This window comes from Ischnura elegans, chromosome 6, assembly GCF_921293095.1.
Source record: "Ischnura elegans chromosome 6, ioIscEleg1.1, whole genome shotgun sequence".
NCBI lineage: Eukaryota > Metazoa > Arthropoda > Insecta > Odonata > Coenagrionidae > Ischnura > Ischnura elegans.
In genome coordinates, this window is record NC_060251.1 from 83346610 (window position 1) to 83373743 (window position 27134).

The 27134-nt window shown below is 38.5% G+C and overlaps 1 protein-coding gene and 1 non-coding gene across 3 annotated transcripts in view; both read right to left on the bottom strand.

Annotated features, from left to right (window-relative positions):
* The window catches only part of LOC124161083 (phospholipid-transporting ATPase IF-like), a 143726-nt gene that overhangs the window by 53127 nt on the left and 63465 nt on the right, over positions 1-27134 (bottom strand). The window contains exon 1 of one of the 2 annotated variants that reach the window (XM_046537268.1): positions 6394-6581. The exons of the other annotated variant lie outside the window; for it this stretch is intronic. Coding sequence (XP_046393224.1) covers positions 6394-6396 — 3 coding nt within the window. The 5' untranslated portion in view covers positions 6397-6581. Of the gene's footprint in view, positions 1-6393; positions 6582-27134 lie in introns of those variants that run through there. 2 annotated transcript variants of the gene reach the window in all.
* Trnav-aac lies at positions 16237-16309 on the bottom strand. The gene has a single exon. It is a non-coding gene; the product is annotated as a tRNA-Val (tRNA).

The window sequence follows — 27134 nt, forward strand, 5'->3', positions numbered from 1 at the left end:
AGAAGTGGTTAGGAAAGAGGAAAATTGCTGCTGGATATTACATATGGGAATCGGCAATGAAGCACCAAGGTGAAGGAAGTGGGATGCTGAAAGCTGAGATGGAAAGAAGAGAACTACAGTATAGGCGATGAGGAGGCATAGGTACATTGCATTTCATGAATAGATGAGAGTTGGGAAGTGAATATATATATTTGGAGTAGAAATCTGGTTTACTCCCTGTGTTCAAAGCTCCCATTCACCTGCTCAACTGCCGTCTATTTCATATTTAACTCAGCTAGATTGTTTTTTTTTCGTATATGGCCACCTGGCTCAAGTCATACTTATTAAATGAACTGTAGCGAAGCTATGTCTTGAAACTCGGAATCATATAGTGCCATGGCCTTCAAATATGAGAATTACCTTATTTCTTTAAGTAACTACTACGACTTACCTGGATTTAAATATTTGTAACTATTCATAATAAAGAGTGCTAAGCGTTTCCATGTGAAAGTTTTCATCTGGTTGTTTATTGTGAATAAAGCGTAGAATATAAGAAAATATTATCAATACTTAGTCAAACGTTTTTATCATAAGAAACTCAGAATTTCTCATCAAGCAGTAATGTTCAACCCTACGAACGTTCTGTAAAATTCCCTTTTAACAGCCCTTATCCGTAAATACTCTAACCGTATTGATCATAATCCCCGTTCAGCTGCCAATCTGTTCCATTACCCTTCATGCAGAAATGTATGTTTTCCCGAGATCCTATAAGATTTTTCCGGTTGATAACTCCATATACCACCTCACTCACTCGACTCGACACCTCACTCACGTGATTCGACCCGAAGGTTGTTTTGGATTGGTGAGGGTGGATCTCACCTCTACCTAAGCCACAGGCATGTGAAATCACACATTCAAGGTAAGAGGGCAAGTTAATTTACCCAGGCCAACTCGCGCTTCAAGGATTTTAATTGTTGGTGCCCGAAGTCTATACTACATATTGAGACATGAATCAACTATGCATTCCATTTCCTTGTGATATCATTCAATAATTCTACGATAGTGTGGTTTTTTAGTTACAGAATATAATTGAAACCGGCGATAATGGGTAACGCAAGGTATGAAGCGGTCATCCTGTAGAGCAACCAGTGATACGAAGCAGTGGGGGTACACCGAAAATAATCGGTAATGGCGGACGCCAGGAACTATGTATCTCTTAACCAGGAAATATGTAAACATTATATGGGGCTCGCGGCTGAGCTTAAAGCCACCGAGTGCGTCCACCGGGTTGCGGTAATTTTCAACGTTTACATTGAAAAAGCCACTAATGAAATCAAAGAAAAGGAATTGGGAGTCCATGGAGAAAAAATTAGCATGCTAAGATTTGCCGATGACATAGCCGTTATAGCAGAAACAGAGAAGGATTTGAAAAATATTCTGGTTAATATGGGTAAAGTAATGGGTAGATATCAACTGAAAATAAGCACGAAGGAAACCAAGATCTTAGTATGCAGCAGAAGAGAAGAAGTCAAGACCAACATTAAAATAGGGAGGCAAAAACTGATAGAGGTGGATGAATTCTGTTATTTGGGAAGCAAGATAACTAGTGACGGGAGAAGCAAGAAAGAAATTATCAGCAGAATAGCCCAGGCGAAGAGAGCATTCCACCAAAAGAGAGACCTGCTTACAGCGGGAAACTTAAATATGGAAGTAAAGAAACAATTTATAAGAACCTACATCTAGAGTATGCTCCTATACGGAAGTGAGGCATGGACAATGACCGCAGCGGAGAAAGCAAGGATAGAGGCCTTTGAAATGTGGTGCTACAGAAGAATGATGAAAATCAAATGGATCGACCGAGTTAGTAACGAGGAAGTCCTAAGAAGGGTAGGAGAGAAGAGAGGCCTCATGAAAACCTTAATAAGAAGACGGAACAACCTTATAGGTCACATCTTGAGACATGATGGCCTGATGAAGACAATCGTCGAAGGACAAGTGGAAGGCAAGAATGGAAAAGGAAGACCCCGAACAAAATATATGGAACAAGTAAAGATAGATGTGAAAAAGAAGAAATACGTAGGTGTGAAAAGATTAGCTGATTGGAGAACTGAGTGGAGAGCTGTGTCAAACCAATCCTAGGATTGTTGACCAGTGATGATGATGATGATGATTATATGGGGTATTTAAAACAAAGTTTCCATTTATAAAATCATTTATAACTAAAAGTGTCAGGTATCCGCAGTGAAATTATGTTATAAAATGTGCACGTTACATTTTTGGGGGTACAATATTAGTTACATACATATAGATGGGTGCGGGAGGAAAAAAGGTTGGGAACCACTGCTGTAGAGGATAATATACCGGGATGGGATACCAAGGATTTCATTCGGAACTGTGATAACTCCCCCACTGATAAATGTCACTTCAATATCGACGTCTCGCGTACGGGGGTACGATATGACATTGCCAATACGTGCATTTTTCCTGGGAAAATGCTCGAATGTTATAGCGTGAAATCACCTTTTCTCTCTGGGTAGGAAATTTATTGGATCAAATTATTATAGGAATATTACTTAAAACTGCATAGGCTAGCCAATGTCACAAGCATCAAAAATAAAAGAGTAAGAGACATAAAGATAGACAATTTCCTTTTAAATAGTTGACAAAACTGAAATACGGTACTAAAGTTTAATATGACTATCATCTGGTGTTCTATTCGGAGGAGGCTACCAACAGGTGAGGTCATTTGCGCCTAGAGAGAAGAGTCGAGAAATATGGGTGAAGAGAAAACCTTGTATTAGTCTTAACCAAGGCCGTAGCCAAAAATATTTTCGGGGGAGGGGGAGGGGGTTATGGAATAGTAGACAAACGTAAAATTATTTTTATAAGATAAATATAATAGCGTATACGGTAAAATATAAATATTTATTATAAACCCGTAAAGGAAAATATAAAAATATTATTAAAAAATTGAATTTAGCCTTCTAGCTTTCTTTGCAGCGAACAAATGAATTAACTCCTCGGTGTCGATGTCAATTCTGCGGTCCTCAGGAGGCTTATAAGTCACTCACCTCTCTACTAATTCACAGCACTATAATTACACACACTGCACTACAACTACACACACTGCACCTACAAAGTCGCTTGGATAATTATTGACTTAAGTCACATTGGACTACTAGATGTCCCTGCGCCGCTATATAATATCGTCGTGTAAGCACCAAGCGAGCATAAGGTACCTATCTGTTTAATTTTTTTCATTTCGGGGGGGGGGGGGATCAATCCCCCTTCATCCCCCCCTGGCTACGGCCTTGGTCTTAACTGAAGGCGCCATGGGGACCACGGCTCATTCAGCGAATGGACTGCTGTCCTTGTAGTGCCCTCCACAAAGCACTCAAGAGGGATGGAGAATGCAGTGATTAATCTTAACCGCCGCGGGAATTTGAACCCAGATCCACAGTTTGGATCAAACCTGCTCAACTGCCGCCTATTTCATATTTAACTCAACTTGATTTTTTTTGTCGTATATGGCGATCTGGCTAAAGTCATACTTATTAAATGAACCGTAGAGATGCTCTATGTCTTGAAACTCGGAGTCATATAGTCCAATGGCCTTCAAATTTCCTCAAATGTGATAGAATGAATAATCCAGATCCAAAGGCTGGAGAGCCAATGCTCTAGCCACTGACCCACTGTGGTCGAATTGAAGCGAAATACTTTAAGATTGCTGTTGATATATTGGCTTGTATTGACTATCCTTTTTTTAAATTCCTTACGTCATACGTGACCGCGATAGTGGCAGACCAGTCATTCAGAATAATTCAGCTATTACTGATAGTAGAATGGATTGTAATAGTCTACGGCCGAACACCTTTCAATCGGCACGCACATATGAGTTGTCACACGATATTCACAAACAGGGTCATTCCGATCGGAAAATACAACTTTATAGCTTGTTACACCTTTGGCATTAAACGCCATCAGAAATCATTTTTATTGACTATTGTCCCCAGTGGAAATTTATTGAAGTGTGTCACGTTTCATCGTTAATCGGTCTTCGTATAGGTGAAATGCAATATTTATGGAATAAAAAATCACCGCTCATAGTTGTAATTGCTTATTCGTGCTCTTTGCCGATTACACTGAAATGGTTGTAACTTGATAGACATCAGAGTTGTAGAAATAATCATCGAAGTACGAGTGGATGCTCATTTATAATTGAAAGAGGACTAATAGATACCGATTGGCGAGAATTGGAGACATTAGTCAACAAGCTCTGCCAATTAAGTAGCTTTTCTGAGAAGTTAGACATGAAGTTTGGCGTTTTATCGAATTAAATCAATAATGATTTAAATTCCCAGCATTTAAATGGAAAAGAGAAGATTGAGCGCTGTCGCTGAGCGCCAATTTCATTCGGTACGACGTCATCTTGAAGTAAACTAAGGAGCGGTATCTTGCAAGTACCTTTGAAGAGTTCTTAGAATTTTTTAGATTTGGTGTGCGTCAGTCACGCCCCTTTTTTTCTAGACCGTCTATGCGAGATAGGGGCTGGGCGATTTTCGCGAATCTGTGGGAATTTTTAAATATTAATACCACGTCAAAAGCCTGAAGCATACGAAAATGTTTCACGTACAAGTACATGGTCGGCAAGCCAATTCCAATTTGATCTAGGCTTGGAACGCGAAACAAAAACCCATAGTCATGAGAATGGCACTTAAAAGCATCTAATTTTAACTTCCCCTGTTAGGAAGAGTTTATTATTTACGCTCAGTTGATTCTGACTAATTGATTGGTTCTTTACCGCTCAAAGAAATCTTGTTTATTTATCTAATAACTGTAGTGAATGAAGATTTTAAGGAAATTAAATTTATTTAATTTCCTTAAAATCTTCATTCACTACAGTTTTAAGATTTCACTACAGATTTAAGTAAAATTATTGAGCATGCTCTAATATAGATACGTAAACGAGTAGATGTCATATATATAGGAAATATATCCTTTAATTTTATTTCTTTATCGAGCGTTAGGAAAAGATTTTTCCAGCGGGTGGCTACGAGGGCCTAGGTCTCTGCCAGGTATGTCTCTGTCACTCGGACATTCGTCAACAAAACAGCCAAAATTCAGAATGTCCACCTTTCACTAATCATTTTTATCGATGTCTAGCAAGCCACCCGGCATTGCTCGAGAAAGGACAATACCCAGAGATATAAAAAAAAACGATTTCCGTATACCGCGTACGGGATTAGCTTATTCCCTTATACATATTGTTAGTCATCAGTATTTGTTCCCGTAGTGCGTGGACCAAAAACATCGTGTGAACGCATACTCCTACAAAAATGTTTTCACCGAGAGGATTAATGTTTAAGTCTAGTGTTCATAGAGTTAGATTTTTGAGAAACCACCGGGTCCCTGCTGGGGAGTATTCAAATTATAGCACTCCGACCTTTGGTTGGGACGTTAAGCCGTATATTGCCTGTTTCCAACCCTGAGTTTTTCTTCGCTCTTCCCTTCTGCACGAATCGCAAACGTAATTTGTAGATCGCCTCTACCAAATTCCAATTTGAATAAAAAGTGTTACGCAGGGATGTTAGGTCTGGAAAAATCATGAATCCACTAAAGGTTGAATCGATCGCATGATTTAGTAATTGATAAAATGAGTTATCAATTTTCATTGTCATACATAATCACTCAACTTATTCTTGAAAAATGTCGATACGGTAGAGACTTCAGTGAATGTGTCTTGTGAGAACATATGGCAACCGTTGACCTGAGATAATAATCTTAATAGAGAGTGTCGCAGTTAACTATGCTATTTTTCGCCCTGTTAGAGGATATCTAATTGGATATAATTATTTATATAATCTCTATTGGACCGGAAAGTAAGGACATGCCCAAAGCAACAATTTTTTTCTGCTCTCAATTTTTGTATGCCTAAGGAATCGCGAAATGCTCATCAACATCATTCTGCTTACAACGCATAGCGTCGGATCTAATCGAAGTTTGTGAGCTGCGCAAAGCTTTCCGTTTATGTTTTTTTATTCACATTTTATTTAAATGCGAATATTTACCTTTAGACGCGCACTTCCTTTTCCAAAACGCATGCTATCTTTTACCAATGCAATTCATCAATTCACTTGCGTGAATTCAATACAATGTGACAAATAAATGTCCTAGAAATTAAAAATCTTTCTTTCTATAACGTTTATGCCGTGGTGATCATTTCATTTTTAATGAATGAAATTCTTTTCAGACGGGCGCATATTAAAAAAAAAACAGGCGCGATATTTTTTTATGTCAAAATTCATCACGACGCACTTGCAAAAGAAATACACCGCACAATGTATTATTTTTTACGTATGTAAATCTGAGAATTCATGTATGTACTTAAAAATTGCTCATTTTTAAATGACTTACCATCTGAAGACGTCAAGAGGGCACGGCTCACCCGTCGACCCGTAATTGAAGATTTGTACTGCTCGAAGTGATCGGTTTTTTTTCCGGTAAACAGTCGAAGGTGATCCGTGAAGGGATTACGCAGAGTCTGTGACTAAGACTGACTGGTTCCCGTTTAGTGCGCTGTCACACCCTAGCGACCAAATCTTATCTCGGAGGGGTGTGATAAAGAAATAAGTGGCAATGGAGGGAAAGATCAGCCTGGACGCTATCTCAATGGCGTGCGAATATTGACAGTTTCCGGAGATAAAATATTTGCAGCCTCTGCTCGATCGTGGGCTGTTCGGCATATTGAAAAATTGAGATGGAATTAGTTAGGTGCTTTCCTCTCAGGGGAAAAACACGGATGTGTTATCTTGTTGTATCTGTACTGGCTTAGTTGGAATATTATCGTCTGTGTTTTTTTCTGCAATCTGTTTATCTTGGAATCACCCACAAGAGCGAGCGCTATTATCCAATTATCGATGGAGTTTTAATTACGTCATTATATGCCTGAGTTATCTGTAATTAAGCCGGTTGGTTGTTTATCAGTGTGGGTGTATTCCCTTAATTCCAAAAATTCATGTGTCCTCGCAATTGAATGCATTCTTTATTAGACAGATATCTACGTGTAAAAAAATTCAAGGGGACGATGCTATCTTATTATTCGCAATTTTGATACACTCAATTTACTAAAACATTCCTTACTACATTTCTTCGCTTATAACTTAGTCGTAATAACCTAGCTAGAATTGTCGGATTCGATAATCTGGAAGAACTGCCGCTAGTTGTTCCTTTGCCTGGCTTAAAAAAATCCTGCAATTAATCGCATTTCACCTCCTGCCAAACACCCTTTGAAGTTGCTCGCAGGGTGTTGTGTAGATGTATATTTTAAAACATAATTCATTTGAAACTTTCTCCACAGCGTGAAAATCAGTATGATTGATCAGTAATTTGATAAATTTACAAATACAAAACAAAACATGTATTTCGCCTTGTTTAACGATATATCCTGCCATAAAGGATTTTCAAATTTCAACTATTAGCTTTCAATGAGTGGGATTACTTGATGACATATAAGAAAAAAAACTTCGGTTGGAAGAATTCCGTTGAGCAACATACATATCAATTGTGTACCATTTTATCTTCTTTCACTGATATCAAACTGATCGGAAAACACGATTTGAGTTTGTTCCATGACATGTCCTTCAATTACGTATACCTTCTCCCCGCTTATTTTTAGCTGAAGTTCTGTATCTGACTGCCTACCCATAGTCTTTTTGAGAAGTTGAGCTCTTCTCTTTGGTTTTATCATTAAAAGTTGTCATTCAAAATCTATCTGATCACCTCTTCACTAGCGCTCGATCTCACAAGATATAAATAATCGCATCCATCGTTCGTTGGATAGACAGTTACCATTATGCTTGCCCATTACCTATTTTTTTCTTTGTAAGACTGTGACGGTAGCTGTTTAATTAATTCATCGATAGCCGTTCGGGAGATCAAAGGTTTTCGTTGCAATATGTTAGAAAGTACTTTTTCATGACGTTTTTGAAGCCATGACAATCAAAAGCGGCACAATCCCACTTGGAATGAATGAAGGTTGAGCGGTATTTTTTAATAATATTTTGGGATACTGGCAGTGGCGCCGACTCCATGGGGCTTGAGGGGGCCCGAGCCCCCTCAATAATTCGTTATGGGTGTGAGGAAAAAAGTGTCAGGCTTGTCGATTTTCCCCGGAGTGTCCAGATATCGAGATTAGAGTTCTCAGTGTTCTAATGTTGATCATATGACTCTTCTAAAATGCTTAAAAAACTTAAAACTCACAACTTATAAAATTTCCCGGGGAAAGATCCCCGGTTTAGGCCCCCCCAATATTTTTTGTAAGTCGGCGTCCCTGGATACTGGAGTTGTTTACTCTACATTTTTCTCTCCTTGAATGGATATTACATTGAGCAATACATCTTCTTGGTTTTGATGATGGCTTTGATGATGTACAGAGAAAGTGGTTTGCCTCAAATCTTTGCTGAAAGGACATATATGTTCTTTTGGAGTTAACGGCTTCTTTTGTTACTGTATCATCACCAAGCTTGTGTTTAAGGGATGTGAAATTATCATCATATCTAATTACACGATTTTATGATTGAAATATGTCGATGGTATTAACGAAGCGTCTTAATGCGCATTTTTCGTGTGCGCATGGGTGGAGAGAAAATTCCATTCGAGGAAAATTGCTTGCACGAACGCACAAATATTAGCGATTGTAAGACGAAAAAAAGTATAGTAGTTTTTTCCACTCTCGTTTACCAATTGTATTTGCCATTTTTCACTTCTGTGATTTAAAATTGCAAGCCTGGATATTGATGAGCAATGAGAGACACTTGAAAAATCTCAGCATGTAGCAGTGAGTGATTCATTATTTCAAGCCAACCTTGCACTTTTAGGTATTTAGAGCTGTGTAGTGATCGTGTGGAATTCTTGAAATACAAAGCGGCGATAGCCTAGCTTTGCCTTGCCTTGCCACTGTATACCTACCTCGGCATACTTCGTAATTGAAATGCATTGGTTTTATTAGGTTTTAGGGTCAGTTTCAGGAAAGTAATAACCGCACTTCACTTAATTGGTATTGTTCGTGACTTCCATTCAAGCGGATACGTTGAAGCCTGTTCTACCAAGGTAATCCGTTATTCTCGCGGTAAAAACAGAACAGATTCATTTGAAAGGAAATGTTGGCTGAAGGAATAAAAAAGGACGAGGAATAATCTAGTAATAGACAACCCGGCAATGAGGACTACATAAAATTCGTAATACTATTTCCGTAAAGGAAGTAAAGAAATATCAGTTTTTCCGAATAATAATTATGTTTTATCTACTGAAACTAAGGAAGCATTAAATTCATTTATTTCTGCATATTACGGTTGAAGTTCTTAAGTGAGAGTTAAAATCTCCTTAAGGCGGATTTTAAGCATTTACGATTAGCAACAAAAGTGAGGAAATACCGTGTATTGATATAGAACATGTTATTTGTGTAACACGGATGAAAATATCAAAGATAATGTGAGAAAGTCCACCATATTGTAGTACTAGAAGCTAGACCTTGGTGTGATACTATACAGGATGGTCAGCTGTACTTGTGTCCTGTTGGTATTAAGGCCAAGTATCCTTTCTAAAATATGTTTATAGGTACACTGGGAGCAATGTCTCATATGTATCGCAGAAAAATGTTTGATAAGAAATTTCCCTCCCGTGGAAAGATCAATTTCACTAAATATAGCGTCAATTTATTTGTTTAATGCAATGGATAATGTAATGAAATCATAAAATAAAAAAAGAAATACGTTGAAGTGGTTCTTGATTCTCAAGTTTAACAAATGGCACTCATATTTGATGATATTATCAATTAAATTAATTGAATTCAATTGATATACCGATGTTTTTATCAAGCTTACGATATACATATATCTTTTTTCTGCCTGTTTTTTCTAAGCTATTTCTACCTCAATTAAAACTATTCACTTAAGCACAAGCAATGTCCTAAAATAAAAATACTCTGCATGAAAAAATGCGAGGTAAGAAGTATTCGTTGAAAATGACGCTGTTAGTTGTCGAAATCTATCTTTCAGTCAACAAGAGATGAATGATATGTGCTCTTCAGTCGTGCTTAATCTTTCGAGTTCTCAGGAATCATTCTACGTTGATCACTGCTATGGACGTAAGTTCCGCCAGAATCCTTTCTTATCGTATTTTCTTGTCAGAAACAATGTGACGCTGCTTTTCCTGCTGATTAATATTCTCGTATGATTTGTTTCTGCTTTGAAAGACGGGCTCCCGATTGATTAAAAGCATATGCTTTTCTTCTCAATACATGTTTTTATTACAATATTCTACCGATTGAGGTAGGTTTTCCATGGAGTGGTAAAGAAGTAATCTGGGAGCTTTCTTTTCCTTCGAGATTGGCCTTCTTCAATGCACTGTAAGGCTTACTCCCTTTCAATCTGTCTAAAAAATCCTCGCATTCCACGTCCATACATTTATAGCCGACTTCTTCTTCTCCATATTCTTGGTATTATTTTCTTCTTTCTTTATTGCTGCTGCTGCTGATCTCTGCAAGGAATTCGCATGTTGACGACCCCGAGGACCTTACCGACCTCGCTGCCGTGAACGACACCCGCCCTTTGCGGACGGGTCCTGTTTCCCGAAAAAATATTTCTTTAACAAATGACGTTTTTCGATTATGAAAAGGGTTAAAAATTAGTTTACAAACCATTATTGAGCACCACGTTTTTCAAAAATTTCCCCCCTCATTTTGGACCCCCCTCGAACGAAATTCCTCGTTACACCACTGTTATGAGGTATGAGGAAGTAGAGTTTCTGTTAAGAAAGGTGACATAAAAATGTTTTCCGTAAAAGGTATATTGAATGTTTGTAATTCTTATGCGTTAATATAAGAAAGTTAGTTATCCTTGTGCACATTTTTGAAATATCACAAGTGAATGCAATCGGTAAGATAACAAATCACTGAGCTCACCGAAATAAATTTACTTTTCATGTATGTTTGCACCAGACCTGTACAAAAAGTGTAAGATGGTAGCCCCAATCAATAGTCAATAAGGGGTACCTGCATATTGCACAATTATTAAAGTGTTTTCTGATGCAATATATTTGAATATTAATGGAATAAAGTTATATTATATTATATTATATATTATTTGGTAATGCATTTGATTTTCCACTCGATATTAGCACACAACAGAGACTCACTCGAATCCCTTGGCCTTCAAGTTTCTGTATATTTCTTCTATCAAAATCTGTACCTTAATCTGTTCAGAAAAAAATCACTTGTACCCCTTGTTTTCTCATCCCCTCAATTATTCCGATGCTCGGACAAAGTCGGACGAGCGCTGTTATGTGTTCTTCCACGAGCATTCTTGGGACACACCTTGCACAAAGCCTGGCATACCTTAAACGATCCATCAAAATTGTTTCAGTCTTGCAAATCTTGTAGACTTCAGGTTTCATCTCATAGAGCTCCTGAACCCTTCAAACTTTCAGCATTGTATCATCCATTTTCAACTTCCACTGTTTCCTTCGAAATCGTTTAGAACGCTGTTTGTTATGAATGTGAGTACGTCCGTATTAGATTTACCTGCACTAATTGCGCAAGTCATGCACGCTCTCACACTAACTTTAGTAGAATTTACACTTTTGGAATTTATTTAAACTGGTGCGTCATTTTTTTTTTTGCTCAGAAAGGCGAATCTCATTGCGGCATTGCAACCTGGCGGGAGAAGCAAGTCGGAGCTCCATGTTTAACGGTTGCCAAGCCAACGCTGATTGTTGTAGACAGCACGCTTGTACTGGGAAGTACAAGGGACGCCTTTGACCTCGAACGCTCGGAACAGCATGAAACCGCGATCGGGACAACAAACAGACATAAAAAAACAATGGTGTCAGTCATTTCCGTGCAAAACTCCGCACTTGTCTACTAGCGCCATTAGACTGTGGCATAGACTAGCTGCACTAACCAGTGCTCCAGTTGCGTGAGTGGTGTGGCTTATAACGTTCAATTTACCCCGTAACTTCACAAATCTTGTCAATGCAAATGCAAACCCTTTTTACAAGTTCCTCCGGCGAAGACATCGGGAGCGACGACGCGTATATCCGAACGCCACTATTTTCATTCCAATATTTCCTGTATTCTTTATTCCGCGTCGTCAACAAGAATTGTCATCCATTATTGTTCGACTCCATTGTTTAACTCCCATAACCGCAGAGAGATTGTTACAAGCTGCTGTAGTTATTTGTCTCAAGGAGAGTTCTCAAGCAAGCTACTGTGTAAACTGTGTACAGTGCAGTGATATTATGAAGAGGATTACACTGACGCCATTAAATTAAATATAATTTCCTTCCTATTCTATTGATATCTTGTTACTTTTTGTCTGCCTATTAAAATGTTACTTGAGGTAGAATGCTACGCTTTGCATGGAAATGATTCACACCACCAAGGGCGTACCCTGGATCATAACTTGGGGGCGGGGGGCGCCATGGTCTAGGGGGAGGGGGGGCAGCCAAGTTGTGACATTTTATCATGGAAAAGGTGAATGAAACCAACATTCTAAGAAAATTATAACAGCGCTTTATTCGTTTATAAGATTATTTCCTCGAAAAAATAGTTTTATTTTAGTAACATATCTAATACTAATACATATCATTTTTCGTGGGTTTAAAGAAAATTTTATGAATACTTTCGTTTGAATTCAGTACTGATTTTTCTGAAAGACTTTTGCGATTTTTGCTTCTCGGGGGGGAAGCTGCCCCCCCTGCCCCTCGCTGGGTACGCCCATGAACACCACTGTTTTGTCTATGACTGCTTGTTGTTCCGCGATTTCGAGAGAGGAGGAAACAACCTACACGCTGGTGTCCCCGGATCCTACGTAACATCGTTCCTCGTGACTGCAGTTCTTTGGCAACATTGTTTTACGCGCAAGCCTCGTATATAACTAAATCTCTAGTTGCACTACAGATACAGAACTGAAGCACACATTTTTGAAAAGGAATATAATTAGCTTGAAACTAATAGTAGTTTACAATGCGGCCTGTTTGTTTACATTTACAAAACAAAAATCGTGGACTTAAAATGTTGACCTTTTTTGCCTCAAAACTCCCCTTCAATTTGTGAGAAAAGCTAGCGCCAAAAATGCAACCAATGACTTAAATAATAATGATGATTCAAAATAATGTTATAATTCAGGGAAATGGATAATATTTGCACATGAAATACTTTTTATTAAAATTAATGTTACTTAAATCGGTTACTTAAATTGGGACCACGAATTCGCCATTTCAATGTTGCACCGAAGACAGAAGTCGTAGTTTGTATCTTGTCCGAGGCTGTACGTATGACCTGGCACAACTCGGAACTAATATAAGAGTTGGAGTTTGACATTTCAATCGCGGCCGGACGCAGGGGCGCAGCTAGGAATTAAGGCTAGGGGGGTTCCAGGCGCAACTAATACTTGGGGACCCGGAGGTATAGCATACCAGCCAGGATAGCGGGATGTGCGGGGTCCCTCCGCCAGAAGAAAACTAAGATAAATGGTTCAAAATGGTGAGCTTCACGGCTTTTTGAGGGTTTTTTAAAAATTAATCCTAACACTATCGTATAAGTAATATTAATCCAATTAAGTATAATAGATTCAACTTAAAAATTTCTCTGAGCGCTGGGGGGGGGGGGGGGGGGGGGGTTATCCCCCAAAACTCCCCTCGCTGTGCCACTGGCCGGATGTATAATACATGTTCAGCTGTTGACAAATTTTGGTGAGTACCGCCTAAATTTTTTCCCAAATACAGCACTGCGTATGGCACTTCAGAGTTTGAAGTTGTTGAGTGTGATGCGAGAAATATAGAGGACGTCACAGATATTGCGGCATCTTCTTCTCACGTGATAAATGGGAAAGTCCGGGAAATACTATGCTGATGTAATGGTGTGGTTAGGTAAACAACCTACCCTGGAGGGGGTATCAATACGTGAGCACCGTGGCTTTATTTAACTTTAAGATGAAAAGGTTAATTAGAAACTTTGGAACTTGCAAGATATCTTAAGGGTGCCATCGTTTTATAAAATTTCTCTTACAAATGACGTGACTCCTTTGTAATGAAGCCTCGTTCTTTATGGCACAGTGAAATGGAACATGTGCAAGTGGCGTGGTTATGCAAAATTTGGAGAGGAGCAGATTATGCTACAAGTCATAAAATGAAAAAAATTAACCGAATCTGACATTGTTTTAGATGGGAATGTTTACTGAAAAAAGGGGTATAAATATTGCAAGGGAGTCGGCTTATGGGCGAGAGAATATTTAATCGAAAAGCTTGGCACATCGAATGAATGGAATATGATTTTTTGAAGACAACAGCGATGAATTGGTGAAAATAGTTTATCTTATGACTGCCTGATATCTTAGACGTGCCGAAAAGGAATAATTACCCAGAAATAATGTTGTATTCTTTGAAAATACGACTGTTCTATACCGCAGTCTATTGCAAAAAGACAATATTTGAAAAGGGCCATAATTTATAAATATAACTTCCCTTTTTAATCTCGAAATATATAGAATAGAAATACTCTCGTAATCGAACTTATCGGCGTAATAGGCGGCGCTCTAAAAAAAAAAACAAGTGTCCATATGCATTGTGTAAAGCATGCATTTCCTTCTGGTTAAGGTATGAAGTGCAACGTCGTGAGAGATGAAATGGATCGACTGGTCTATTCACCATCATGGCCATGCATAGAAATGCAATCTTAATTAGAATTAGGTCAAGGGGTGAGTAGGAGTGCCAATCAGAACACTCGCTGGAACGTTCGCTGAGTGGAAATAGTAAGGATCGGCTTGCGCCAAGGAACCCCAAGAGCGACGGCACCTAGCCTCTTGGGCTTCTATCCGTCGAACTCTCAAGGGGGGGAGGAAATGGGATGGGAGCGGGAAGGAAACACGCTTACCCCATGGCTATGAAAGAGCCATGGAGGGCGCGGGAGGAGCCGGGAGGAGTGGAAATAGTGTGATCTGAAACAATAAGTTGTGACTGATGAATTAGCTTTACATCGCTTTCCTCTGTAATCCTATGCTTGAATTGTAAATTTTATCATTTTTTCAATATAATTAGTGAGTTTTTGTTGTTCATTTATCTCGTTTCGATGTCACCAAATTAAATTGTAAAATTCTTGAAGTTTTCAGTGAATGAAATAATTATGGCAGTCCTTGGAGATTGGTCAATGGAAACTTCATATTTCATACTTATTTGGCGTAAATTGCTGGAGACTTATTTTCCCCAATTAATGAATTTTAATGAAATTAAGATTTCAAAATTATTAATAGTAATGACTTGTAATTTATATTGCCATTAACTTCAATATTAGAAAAGAAATACGTAGGAAATATTAACTTTCAAAAAATATCGTCAGTAATGCAACCGCGAAAGTGAGGTTATACTAATCAAGCGTACTAATCATCATTTTTAAGCATTTTAAAGAAGTTTTTCAGTATTACTTATGCAAATGAAATCAACACTGAATGAAATTGGGAGTGCTTGCAAGTTAGTAACGTCTAATAGCCTTAAAAAGACAAAAGGAATTTTTTTCCATCTGTTCATCGTATTTACTGTCATCGATCAACGTATCAAGTTGTTGGGATTATACCTTACATTCCACTAAATTCAAGCTAAATTCAATTAAAAGCATTGAAATTTATCTGAAACTTAAAATTTTCTGATACTTTTCTTTATTTTATTGCATTTAAGTTCAAGGTCATCTTAAAAAAGCAAATAGAAAATTAACGAAAAGAATAGATTAATCTTCACTGGCATAAAAAACAGGTATTCCTGGGTTCATTGAACTACCTATATACCTAATTTGAAAAAGGATCATAATACTATTAATTTATCAATCGAAAAAAAATTACTATACCTACTTAACGGTCTTTGAATTGCGTGATAGCAATATGCTAAGTTATGAATACCCAGAATAAGAAATGTCCTAATGTGTGCTAAATATTGTCAATTTCATATGGATATTATTTCGTTCAACTAATAACAAAGTATTTTTGATATTAAAATTAAAAATTCATTTCTGAAATTTGCAAGTTTTATTTTATTTCTATCGCTGATATACTTGTGAACTGCGATCACAATGTAAGGGGCTTGCTTGACTGCCGAAGTATATGATTGTGTAGCATAGAACGATTTAAAATGCAAATAATTGCTGCTAAGGAAAAATCTCTCGATGTGCTCGATTTACTGCGAGAAAAAATTGGAAAGTGATGTCCACAAAGATGTTTCCGCCAGGGATCGAACCTGGGACCTACCGCGTGTTAGGCGGATGTGATAACCACTACACCACGGAAACATATATTACTAATCATTTACCAGAAATTAATTAACGGGAATTACGGGAAAATTAATAAATCTATTTTTTAGAAAGTTCACGCCACAAGTGTGACGGATATGACGGGTCAGGCACCTTGAAAACTGTGTAGTGTTTAATAAAAGATTTTAATTTCTCCTGGTGAATACTATTGATGAATTCTTCTCGGGTTCTCAGCCAGCTTAATTCTTTCCGACGTTTCGAGAAACGGCTTGCCTCCCATCGTCAAGGCTGCGTTACTCTTCAAGTTAAAAGTCCAATTTCATGTAATGTATAATTTTATACAGCTACCTAACGCGCTGAGAAGATTTACTTCCAAAAAACCGACTGATAAATATAATGTAATCAGATTCGAATTTAAACTGAAGATAAGTATTCATTCAGGCTTATAGACAGAACAATTTTGACAACTCTGGGGGTTTTCCTGATGTTTTTCGGGTGAGGACAGTGTATTTTGGTGTCCGTTTCGCCAGTAGCCTCACCTGAAAATTTAGGTCAGAGGTAGAGATCCTCGGTGATTTGGTCAATATACATGAGTATGTAACAGTCATGGTTCTTTGGTCCTTATAAACGTTCTTATATACACGGTTATTACTCATATCTGTACATATTGACCATGGTACCAGTACTCGTATTGCTTTGCCATTTTTCAAGCAAGACCGATCTGATTGGCCAGAGATGCAACCACTATGTTATGAATGTAGCCGACGCGAACTTCCTTAGGTCGTCTTACACGAGAAATCGGTCGACAGTTGATTTCTGTCCCAGATAGCACAAAGTAAGAGAGTTATCCGTTTCTTATGGTTTTCTTACGGAAAAAATTGATAAGCAGCTTATCGTAAGCTAGGGGGCTTATATAAGGGAAGCGTAAGATTTTAGGGAAGAATAGGTTAGGAATGCCGTCAAATATCCTCAGGCAACGTAAGTCGCTTCTGTTGGAGCGCCAAAGGCGGCTGAACAGCGTAGTACACATGCTATGCGGCTCATCCCGACATGAATTTAAAGCCTACCGGTGAAATTCAGCAAGTCTTTATAAGAGCTTAACCACTGATTACAGATTTTCCCGTAAATAGAAAAAAAATTAACAACTGCAAGCGACCGGATGGTGAAGATATAAAGCATAATACAAGTACTTTATCATTGCGGCGGAAAGAAAAAAAAATCATTCGGGAGAACGGAACGTATGACCTACGCATCCGCAGCTCTGTACGCTAACTACTACACCGCGGTTAGGGGCGTAGTTACCAGTTTAAAATCCGAGAATGTGGAAAAAATTGGCTGGTATGTGCATGAAAAACTGAAATTATTCAAAGGTCCACACAATATAACATTTATTAATTTTAATTTATGGCCTGATAACCCGATGAATATAATATGTATATTAGAGATTCCTTCCGACATTTTAATATTATTTTACGTCGCTATTCTTGCGAAATGATGTGCTTTTCTTACCACCGTCGTTTCGCTGCCAGTTCATAAATGTGAATGTTTTTCAAATTATGGCCGTATAATGTTATTTTTACTCATATTATAGAATTGCCAAGAATGGAAAAAAATATTCTCATACTTAATTTCCTATATGAATACTCTAAAACGATGGAATGAAAACAACATCTATGGAAGTGCTGAAAGTTTGGCATCTATTTTGTCGTTATTCTGGATGTTTGTCGGCCTGGCAGTAAGAAACCCATAACAAGCTTACTTGATAAGCGCCTTCCTTATTTCTTCCTTTCACCTTATCTCAATGCCTTATAATGTACTAGTTGGGGTGCGGAAATCAGCTCAGAAAACACGCATTTGAATTCCAGGATTGAATCTAATCTGATTCTTGAGACGTTCATTAGTATTGACGTGTTCTGAATTCATATTATCCATGTGAAAAAATAAATTTGGTTAGTTTTAAATTAATATGATATTAAATTTTTGAAGATAAATTTGTAATGCTTTTTTGATATTTCATCCTATTTTTTCAGTTTTAAAAATGTTGGAGCTCTAATTTGAATTGTATTTTATAGTGCCTTGAACAGTATTTATAAAACTCACTGCATTTTTTTTGGCATCAGTATAATCATGTAAGTAATGATTTTAAGTGTGATAGTATTTTCATGGAGGGAAGGAAAATTACCTCTTTCAGAGAATGTTGTTTTTTACATTTAATCCTGAATGTAATGGACAGGAAAAAAACTCTGGGTTTCGTACAACCCTGTTCCCCTGATGGTTAAATGGGAAATCCTGGATTGGGTGATAATAAAATGAAAGATTGTTTACGAGTTGGTATGAAGTTACTTCTCTCCATTGATTCATTTTGATTGGCCTTTAGAACTGAGAACCGGATGAAATATAATGGTCATACTTATTTTGCTTTCCACAGCCAATAACCCGGTACAATTACCAGCATGTAGAGCTCAGTGAATCTTCAGGGCCTTCTGTAATAAGCTTGATGTAAGCCGTTTTAGGTCTCCTTTTATTATTCTCTAGCAGGCCACCCGGCGTTGCTTGGGAAGGATAATACCAATAGAAGTGGGAAACTTAGAACTTGGGTTTCATAGTCAAATGGGAGGATTTTTAGACAAAGGAACAAAGCGATATAAAAAGTGATGGTATAAAAATTTAGCATCAAACAATGGAAAAAACGATTTCCGCATGCCGCCAACCGCAAGGAGGTTGTAAATATCTGAAGGCGCTGTTTCCGAGTTTTTGGCGTCGTCAAAGTTCCGCCATTTTAATTTGACAATAGGGTAGTTTCCTTCATCAAAGAAAATGAAAGTCATTGATTGCGATTCGTTACCCACCATTACTGTATTCATAATATACAAATTATTTCGTTTTAGAAATACCGGTTTAGACGAATGGCAATGGTCCATTTTTATCCTCATTTGAAAAGGGCCAGATTGGCGCCCATGCGATGCCACTCCACGTGACGTCACAGGGACCTAGTTTCTGTATGAGAAGATAGGAGTTATACATTGTCTGAGGTTACCAATGCATGCATGAGGCGCAGAGCTCAGGGAAACATGTCTTAATAATCACTTAGTAAAACTGGCTAACAATAAGATCATAAAGTTTTCTTCATTTGATAAGGTATTAATAATCCTTATTTAAGCCAAGCGCTACCAGCCAGCAGGGTACTCAGCTACCCGCTAGCAGCCTGCGTCGTATCAGCGCTCAAGCCTCGCCCCAAGGTCACCTCACACGCCGACAGCTGGAACCAGAAATACGTCACACGGACTTTTCCCATCATTCCTACTTAGCCGTTGCGTTTTCGCGCTCTTAAAATTTTTCACTTTTCATTTAATCGCGAAAAATAAATATCGTCACTCCAAAATCTAAGAGCGTGAAATGCGCACTCCAGGAGTAATAATTTAATCGCTCCAGGAGTAATCGATATAGGCAATAAAAAAAATAGGAAACCATCCTATTGTCGGAGCACCTTGGTTCATGTCAAACAAAAACATTAGGAAAGACCTAAAACTAACCCCTCTCCTTTCCGTTTTGAAGTGATACCTTCCACGAGAAGATAGGAGTTATACGTCGTCTGATGTTACCAATACATTGCATGAGGCGCAGAGCTCAGGGAAACATGTCTTAATAATCACTTATTAAAACAGGCTAAGGTCGGAAATTTTTCTTCGTTTGATAAGGTATTAATAATCCTTATTTAAGCCAAGTGCTACCAGCCAGCAGGGTACTCAGCTACCAGCTAGCAGCCTGCGTCGTATCAGCGCTCAACTCGCCTCAAGGTCACCTCACAGGGCGGCAGCGGGAACCAGAAATACGTCACACGGAGAGATTTCCCGGCATTCATACTTACGCGTCGCGTTTTCGCGCGCTAGAAAATTTTCACTTTTCATTTAATCGCGAAAAATAGCTATCGTCATTTAAAAATCTAAAAGCGTGAAATACGTACTCCAGGAGTAATAATCTTTCGATTTAGGCAATAAAAAAATAATAGGAAGCCACCCTATTTTTGGACTCAGTCTGCGACTGATATTTTGAGGTGGCTAAGTTTTGTTCTAAAAATGAAATAAATTAAGAGAAAAATGCTACCATAATTATTAATATTTCGCCGGCTATTGTCATGCGATTTTTCTCATCATTCGCGATACTTCTATTAAAGTAAAATCTCTGTTTCTGTGAGCCACTTTACTGGTGGGGATATCCTTGAGAAATATACTTTATTGCGGTATTTGTTAATATCCCTGGGCTACAATAAAATTCAATACCTGTATAAGTGCAGGTAAATGACTTGTTTACTCTCATAAAATATTATTTTCAGTGGAGCTGATTGTAGAACGTAACCGTAATGATTAATAATAATTTTTCCTAGGAAAAGATATTTGAGGAATAACTTCGCGAAGCCTCATTAAGTAAGAATAAAGGTTTCCATTGTACGTTCCATAGTTGATTTTAATTTTTTAACGAGTTAAGACCAAAAATTTCACCAAATAGTTAGCGTTGGCCCTTATGGGATTGTCAATGTTTTGGTCAAAGTATTATTCTAGAATTATTACGTATTCACAGAGCTAGATTCGTTATCTTTGTCCATATCCAATTGATCTCCAAATGATGATTTCATTAGTATGCACGGCCTTTAGTCCACCTTGCTTATAAGTTGGGAGTTTTCTCGGGAAACGGAAGTGGTGAGCGTTGAAATGGAGGATCCCAAATTCTTTTTTTTCCCCCGTCATGCATCATTGTTTACTCTCTCAGCAGGCTGCATCACCGCTCGAAGGGCAGTCCGAAGGATGGGAAGAAGTGTTGACAATACGCCGCCTCGCACGCGCCGATAAGACTCGCGATAAGTCGTCAAAATGGGCAAAATATCATTTCGGCCATGCGTCATCTGGATTAAAGGTTCCGTCCGAAAGGTAAATGACTTCGGGGCATATCTTTTACAACTCTCTCTGTGGGTTATAAAAATTTTACTACTCGCCAGTGCTAATGGATGTGCGTTCAGTATTACTTTGAAACATTTTGCTAATGCCTTTGCGTTGAATTAACATTGTGTGACGAGTGTGCGTGCTGGATAAATGTTTGCTGATACATTTGGTGCACTGATTTAGAGTATGTCACCTGGGCAGCAATTACATTTGTATATTTATTCGTGTACCACCGAAAACCGCTCCATTGGCCTTTTCCATTGGGGCTTTTCACTTGACAATTAAACGTATACGAAAATCCACATGCCCTAAATAAGAGCAAACTCCCAGGAGGGAATCAAACCCGCGACCTCTTCACATTAATTGCCGTTGGAAGAATGCATATTGGACGGGGATGGGACCATGGACCTTCGGCTTTTCGGGCCACTTAACAGACCACCACTCTTTCCACAATCCTTAACTCTTACAACCGTTATAGCACTATTTCGCCCGTAAGGTGCACCTAGAATAGAAATAGGCTTTTAAGGAAGCCATAACTAATGCGTGATCTCATATCGACTCTTTAGCCATGATTAATATGGTACCCCCAATTATGCCGCGCAAACGGTGATGAAATCCACAAGTTTCTTGATTGAATTCTCCATATGTGGCCTTGGCGTGCTGCAATACCTAATATTTTTGTTTTCGAAATAGAATGATGTTACACGTGAGCGCAATATATCTATTTCCTAAGAGATTTGTACGTAATAATGCAATTAGCCTTGCTAAGAACCACGCCATTAAAACTGTTAGAGAGTGGATATTCCAGGTAAACGAGAGAGAGGGAGGAAGAAAATAGGATTTTTAGATAGAATGAAAGCGAATAGGCTTTATTATGCATTGAAAAGGGAAGTTCATTAAGAAAGATGAGGTTGCCAGAATTCTTCTTCAGTAATCCATGGAAACCTAAATTAATCGGTAGAATGCTTTAATAAAGAATATAATTAATATAAAAACCCGAGTTGGATGCGAAAAGACTCTGAGAGGTGGGTTTGTTGGAAAATGGAGACGGCGAAGTGGACGAAGAGAAGGAGGAACGACGAAGTGCTGGTTATGGTGGGTGAGGAGAGGCAGCTTCTAGATGAGCTACGGAGAGGGCAGAAACTATCGATTGAGCGCGTCCTTGATGAAAAGGGTTCTAGAGGGTAGAATGTTAGGTAAAAGAGGGAGAGGAAAGGAATTTTTTAGATAGAATGAAAGAGAATAGGCCTAATGGTGAATCAAAGAGGTAAGTCCATCAAGAAAGAGGATATTGCCAAAATAATTCGTGAATACTCCATGCAAACAGACCCTAATCGATAGATTACTTAAATGATGAACCACGCAATCGCCTTCATATGCGCCAGCATCAGCTCATGCTGATGTGTACTTTATTTAGTAAACTCTCTTTCGTGCATAACTGTGGGGTGGCATTGAGACGGGCATAAAATTTATTCCAAAGAATCTGATCGTCCAAGGACATCTCATATTACGCTCATTTATTAGCTATGTCGTTAAGGCTATAAAAGTCGTCACAAATGTTGGCAGGAAGAGGTGTGGAGTCCATTTGGCCTTTAGTTGGCATCGGATGTATCTTATAAACCAAGCGGCGGTTCTAATATCAAGAATTTATTGACTTATTATTGTTGCATTTATCGTCTACTAAAAATTAGGTGGAGCAGTGACTTTACTTTTTTAGTATCTCCACTATTTTTGAATTAAATGCACATATCAGTAAATAAAATGCAGCTATAGGATTGAGTCAATGAAAATGGTTTGTTATAGCGGTTGATAATTACTCTTAAGTAACCCACAACTGTTTTTGAAAATGAAAATTAATCTCTTTATACGTAGAACACTTCTCTGTAAATTTAATTAATCGTTTCTTGACAATTATCCATGCTGAAATGGCCATTAAAAATTTTATGAATGCCGGTTTTAAAGCACCTTTCAGCAAATCAATTCGCTACATTTAGAAAACAATACCGTTTAATGACACCACGTTGTTGGAAGATTTTCTGTGCTAAGCAGAGTTCCATGCATTGTTGTCAGCGTTGGTGTAAAAGATCAGCCCATTTAACGCTCCCGAACGCCAAAGTTTATGGCGCTAGTTATTTCCATTTAAAATACGACAAGCCTACGTATAAGGCTGAAGGATATGATGAGCGACCAAGGTAATCACCATCCACCAAAATATCAGACCTTGAAATATACAGTGCCTATCACCCTGAGTGCTGCGAAATTTTACCATAGCTTCGAAAAATTATCAAATGGCGCAGTAGTTGTTAAATACGTACGAGTTTAACAACTGAGGGCTTCATATACCTCCTGGGACCTCTTGATGCCTCCTGAGGTTATGAACGGCCGTTTTTTTAAAATGCAGATTTTCGGTGGAGTTGGTAGGGTTTTAGAACGTTGACTTTCCACCACAAGAGTTCGGGTTCAAATCCCGGGGCGGCGATTACTGCATTTTCCAGTTATTTCCTGATTCCTACTTAAGTGCTGTGTGGAGAAAATTTCAAGCGCGAAACTCCGTCCGTCGGATAGGACGTTAAGCCGTGGTCCCCTTGGCGCCTTTTGTGAAGAGCAGGCTAATGCCGACGCCAAGTTTCGCTCCATCCTTCTTTCCCTGCCCTTCCCAATGGCGCAAATGACGTTAGCGGTCGGTAAATTCCGTCATATCCTATACCATGTTTTCAAAGTTTTACATTGGCCACTGAATTGTACAATTCAATAGCCAATTCCTTTCCCAATGGCGCAAATGACGTTAGCGGTTAGTCACTTCCGTCACATCCAATACCATATTTTCAAAGTTTTACATTGGCCACTGAATTGTACAGGAATTGTGAAAACAAATAGTGACACGCATTAATATATTGGGATATAATTTATTGGGACAAAAAGGTGATTACTCCATGGATTTTCAGTCAATTTTTTTCCTGACAATAATTGTTTTGGTGACACCTACAAATTCCTTTTTATATATCTACATCTGAGATTTCAGACATCTTTTCGCAATGAACATTTTGTTTTGATGGTTTTAATTTTATATGATATTATTTTCCTAAATAAAAAAACCTTTCTTCCCTACTCTTCTCTCATGGCACAAATGACTCAGCAGTCGGTCACTTCGATGAAATCCTATACCATATTTTCAAGGTTTCACCCATGATAAGTACTTAATTGTACAGGAATTGTGAAAAAATAGTATCACGCATTGATATGTTAGGATATAATTTAAAAAAAGGACAAAAAGTGAATTCTCCATGAATTTCTAAAGGTAATTTTTTTACTCGCCATTATTCATTTGGTGGCATACCTATAAAGTCCTAATTTTATATCTTTTTCTGAAATTTCTGACATCCATATGCGATTTACATTTTATTTTTATGGTTATGATTTTACGTGATATTTTTTGCGAAATATCAGAACTTATTGTTAGGATATTAAAAAATTCAGCATATTCATCATAAAATTTAGAATGCAAACATTATAAAGTGATCTGTTTAAATGAAATCAAAACAAACGGTGGCCTCCTCTAAATAGCTTTACATCTGGGCGGAGTGAGCAGGCAATATATAATATCTGAGCGCAGGGGTGGGCTCATCGCTACCCTGTCGTGGGCCCCGAATTATTGAAGGCACCTTAAATTTACAAGTCTTTTGACTGGCACTAAACTTCGTGGGTACGAGTTTGGAGGCGACCAACATGTAAGGGTGGTTTGAGCATCGAAATTGGGGAGAGGATGTCATGGACCTGGGAAGGATGGAAAAACACATGGGAGTTCTTTCTCTTATCTCGTGTAAAACTTTTAAAAAGACATTTTTTACCCATTTTGGAGCCTAAAATTTCATTTTTATTCTTAAAACATATGAAATTGAACAATTTAAAACATCTAAGAATACAAAAATTATAAAACTAATTAAAATTATACATATTTGGTAAAATTTGGGGGGGGGGGGGGTCATGACCCGAGTGACCTCTCCGCTACTGCCTACAGGCTAGGCCATCTGCGCCGAGAAATAAGAGAAGGGAGTGGAGAATGAAGATATCCGTCGACTTAGGGTGCTACTGAGGGGACGCATCGATCATGCATGTCCGATCGCATTTTTTCTTGATCTCCTGACATATTGTTTGTTTTAAACTCATGTTCTTCCTATCATCTTTAAAAAAGTAGGGCCTATTGAGCAGATGTCTTTCCATTTTAACCTGCATCTCAAATACGAAAATTTCCTCGCATCATAGTTACGTTTAGCTTATTTTTTTTACTTTAGAAGGGCAAGGAACGTCCCCGAATGAGTTATGAGTAAGGGCGGTTTGAGAAATTGGGGAGAGGATGTCATGGACCTGGGAAGAATGGAAAACCACACGGGAGTTCTCTCTCTTATCTCGTGTAAAATTTTTAAAAAGGCACGTAGTAGAGGTAGGTATAAAGGTTGTAAATGAGAACAAGTATGTCGCTATGGAAAGTCTAGTTGATATGAGAGAGGAATGGATATCTGCTCCAAACCAATCTTAGGATTATTGACTGATCATGACTTAAGATGGAGTTCACTGTCGACTGGCTGACTCTATGTGCCCAGAAAATTTTATTATGATGTAATACTATTTGACGTAGTAATATTTCACGAAAAAAGACGAAATACGAAAGCTCAGAATGGAGCAATGCATCTTCTTGACGAACAAAAAAATGAGAACCTTTCCCTGGAATTTTCAATGACGTTTCGGCACTGCCACCTGAAACGGGAGGGGTGTGGTTGATTCCAATGGCCCACAAACGGACTAGTTGCTGTGTCTTACCTCCACCTCGCCTCTCGATCGGCCGGGACTCGTTGGACTAGTTTCCGCGCGCCCCTCTCATCGCCAATCAAAGTCTCCTCCGCCACGGCAATAATAACACGCCGCGCGCCCCACACTCCGGCGAGCGCGCGCGCTCCCGAGACGATGTCGCCCTTTACTCGATCAGATTGCCGTGGAGTGAGGTCAATGTTGGTGTCCCAAGGAGGTCCTATAAGCACCACACACTTCACCCAACGAGAGCTGACCTTGTCCCGGATTCGCTTTTTCCGCCGCCGGCCGCCTCCCGAGTTCGTTTATGCATATATGTCCGCTTACTATGCCCATTATTACAAATAGTAGGCGTGTCGGGTGGGAGAAAGGGACGCTCAGAATGATAGGGACGGAGATTGTGTGGGAGATGGTTAAGCGTTGTGTTTTTTCGCGTTCTGACATTAGGTCTTCCAAATATGGCCGGTACGATAACGTCTGACCATCGTCATACACGTTTACCTTTAAGGAGCTTGGATCGCGTTTGCTCGTTTCAGAAGGAATACATTTCCCATTGAGTTTATGCATACTATATTTCTGACATTTCCCTTGTCTCATATGAAACTGCTTCCAGTTGTTTACCGTTAAAAATTCGAAGTACAGTACACAAGATGTGGATAAACTAATCCTTATATCTATAAGCTCACACTTTCTCCCGATATATTAGCCGACAGAAAACCCCAGTTGCATGTTGTAGTTTGACCTCATGTATGCTTTATTTTCTAATCACTCAAACAGTAATTTTGCGACGTGTCTTTATTGTTTCGCGATTTTTATAGCGTAATGGAGGAAATGCCAGTTTTTTTGCAAAATACCATGCATAGTATAGAAATTTCCAAATATTTTACTCTTGTTTAACAATATACTACCGTGAGAACCTGCACAAGAAATCGGATTTCCAAATGCAATTTCCAGGAATCATTGTGCGGAAAGGCTATTTTTTGCTGCTGTCAGGTGGTGAGGCACAAGTAGAAGAGCCTATTTTGCAATTGCCTGTAACATTTCATGAAAATCATTTCTTCGACCAACCTACTAAAATTCGTACGATGCATTATGACGTAAAACCATTAGAAAAAAAATCG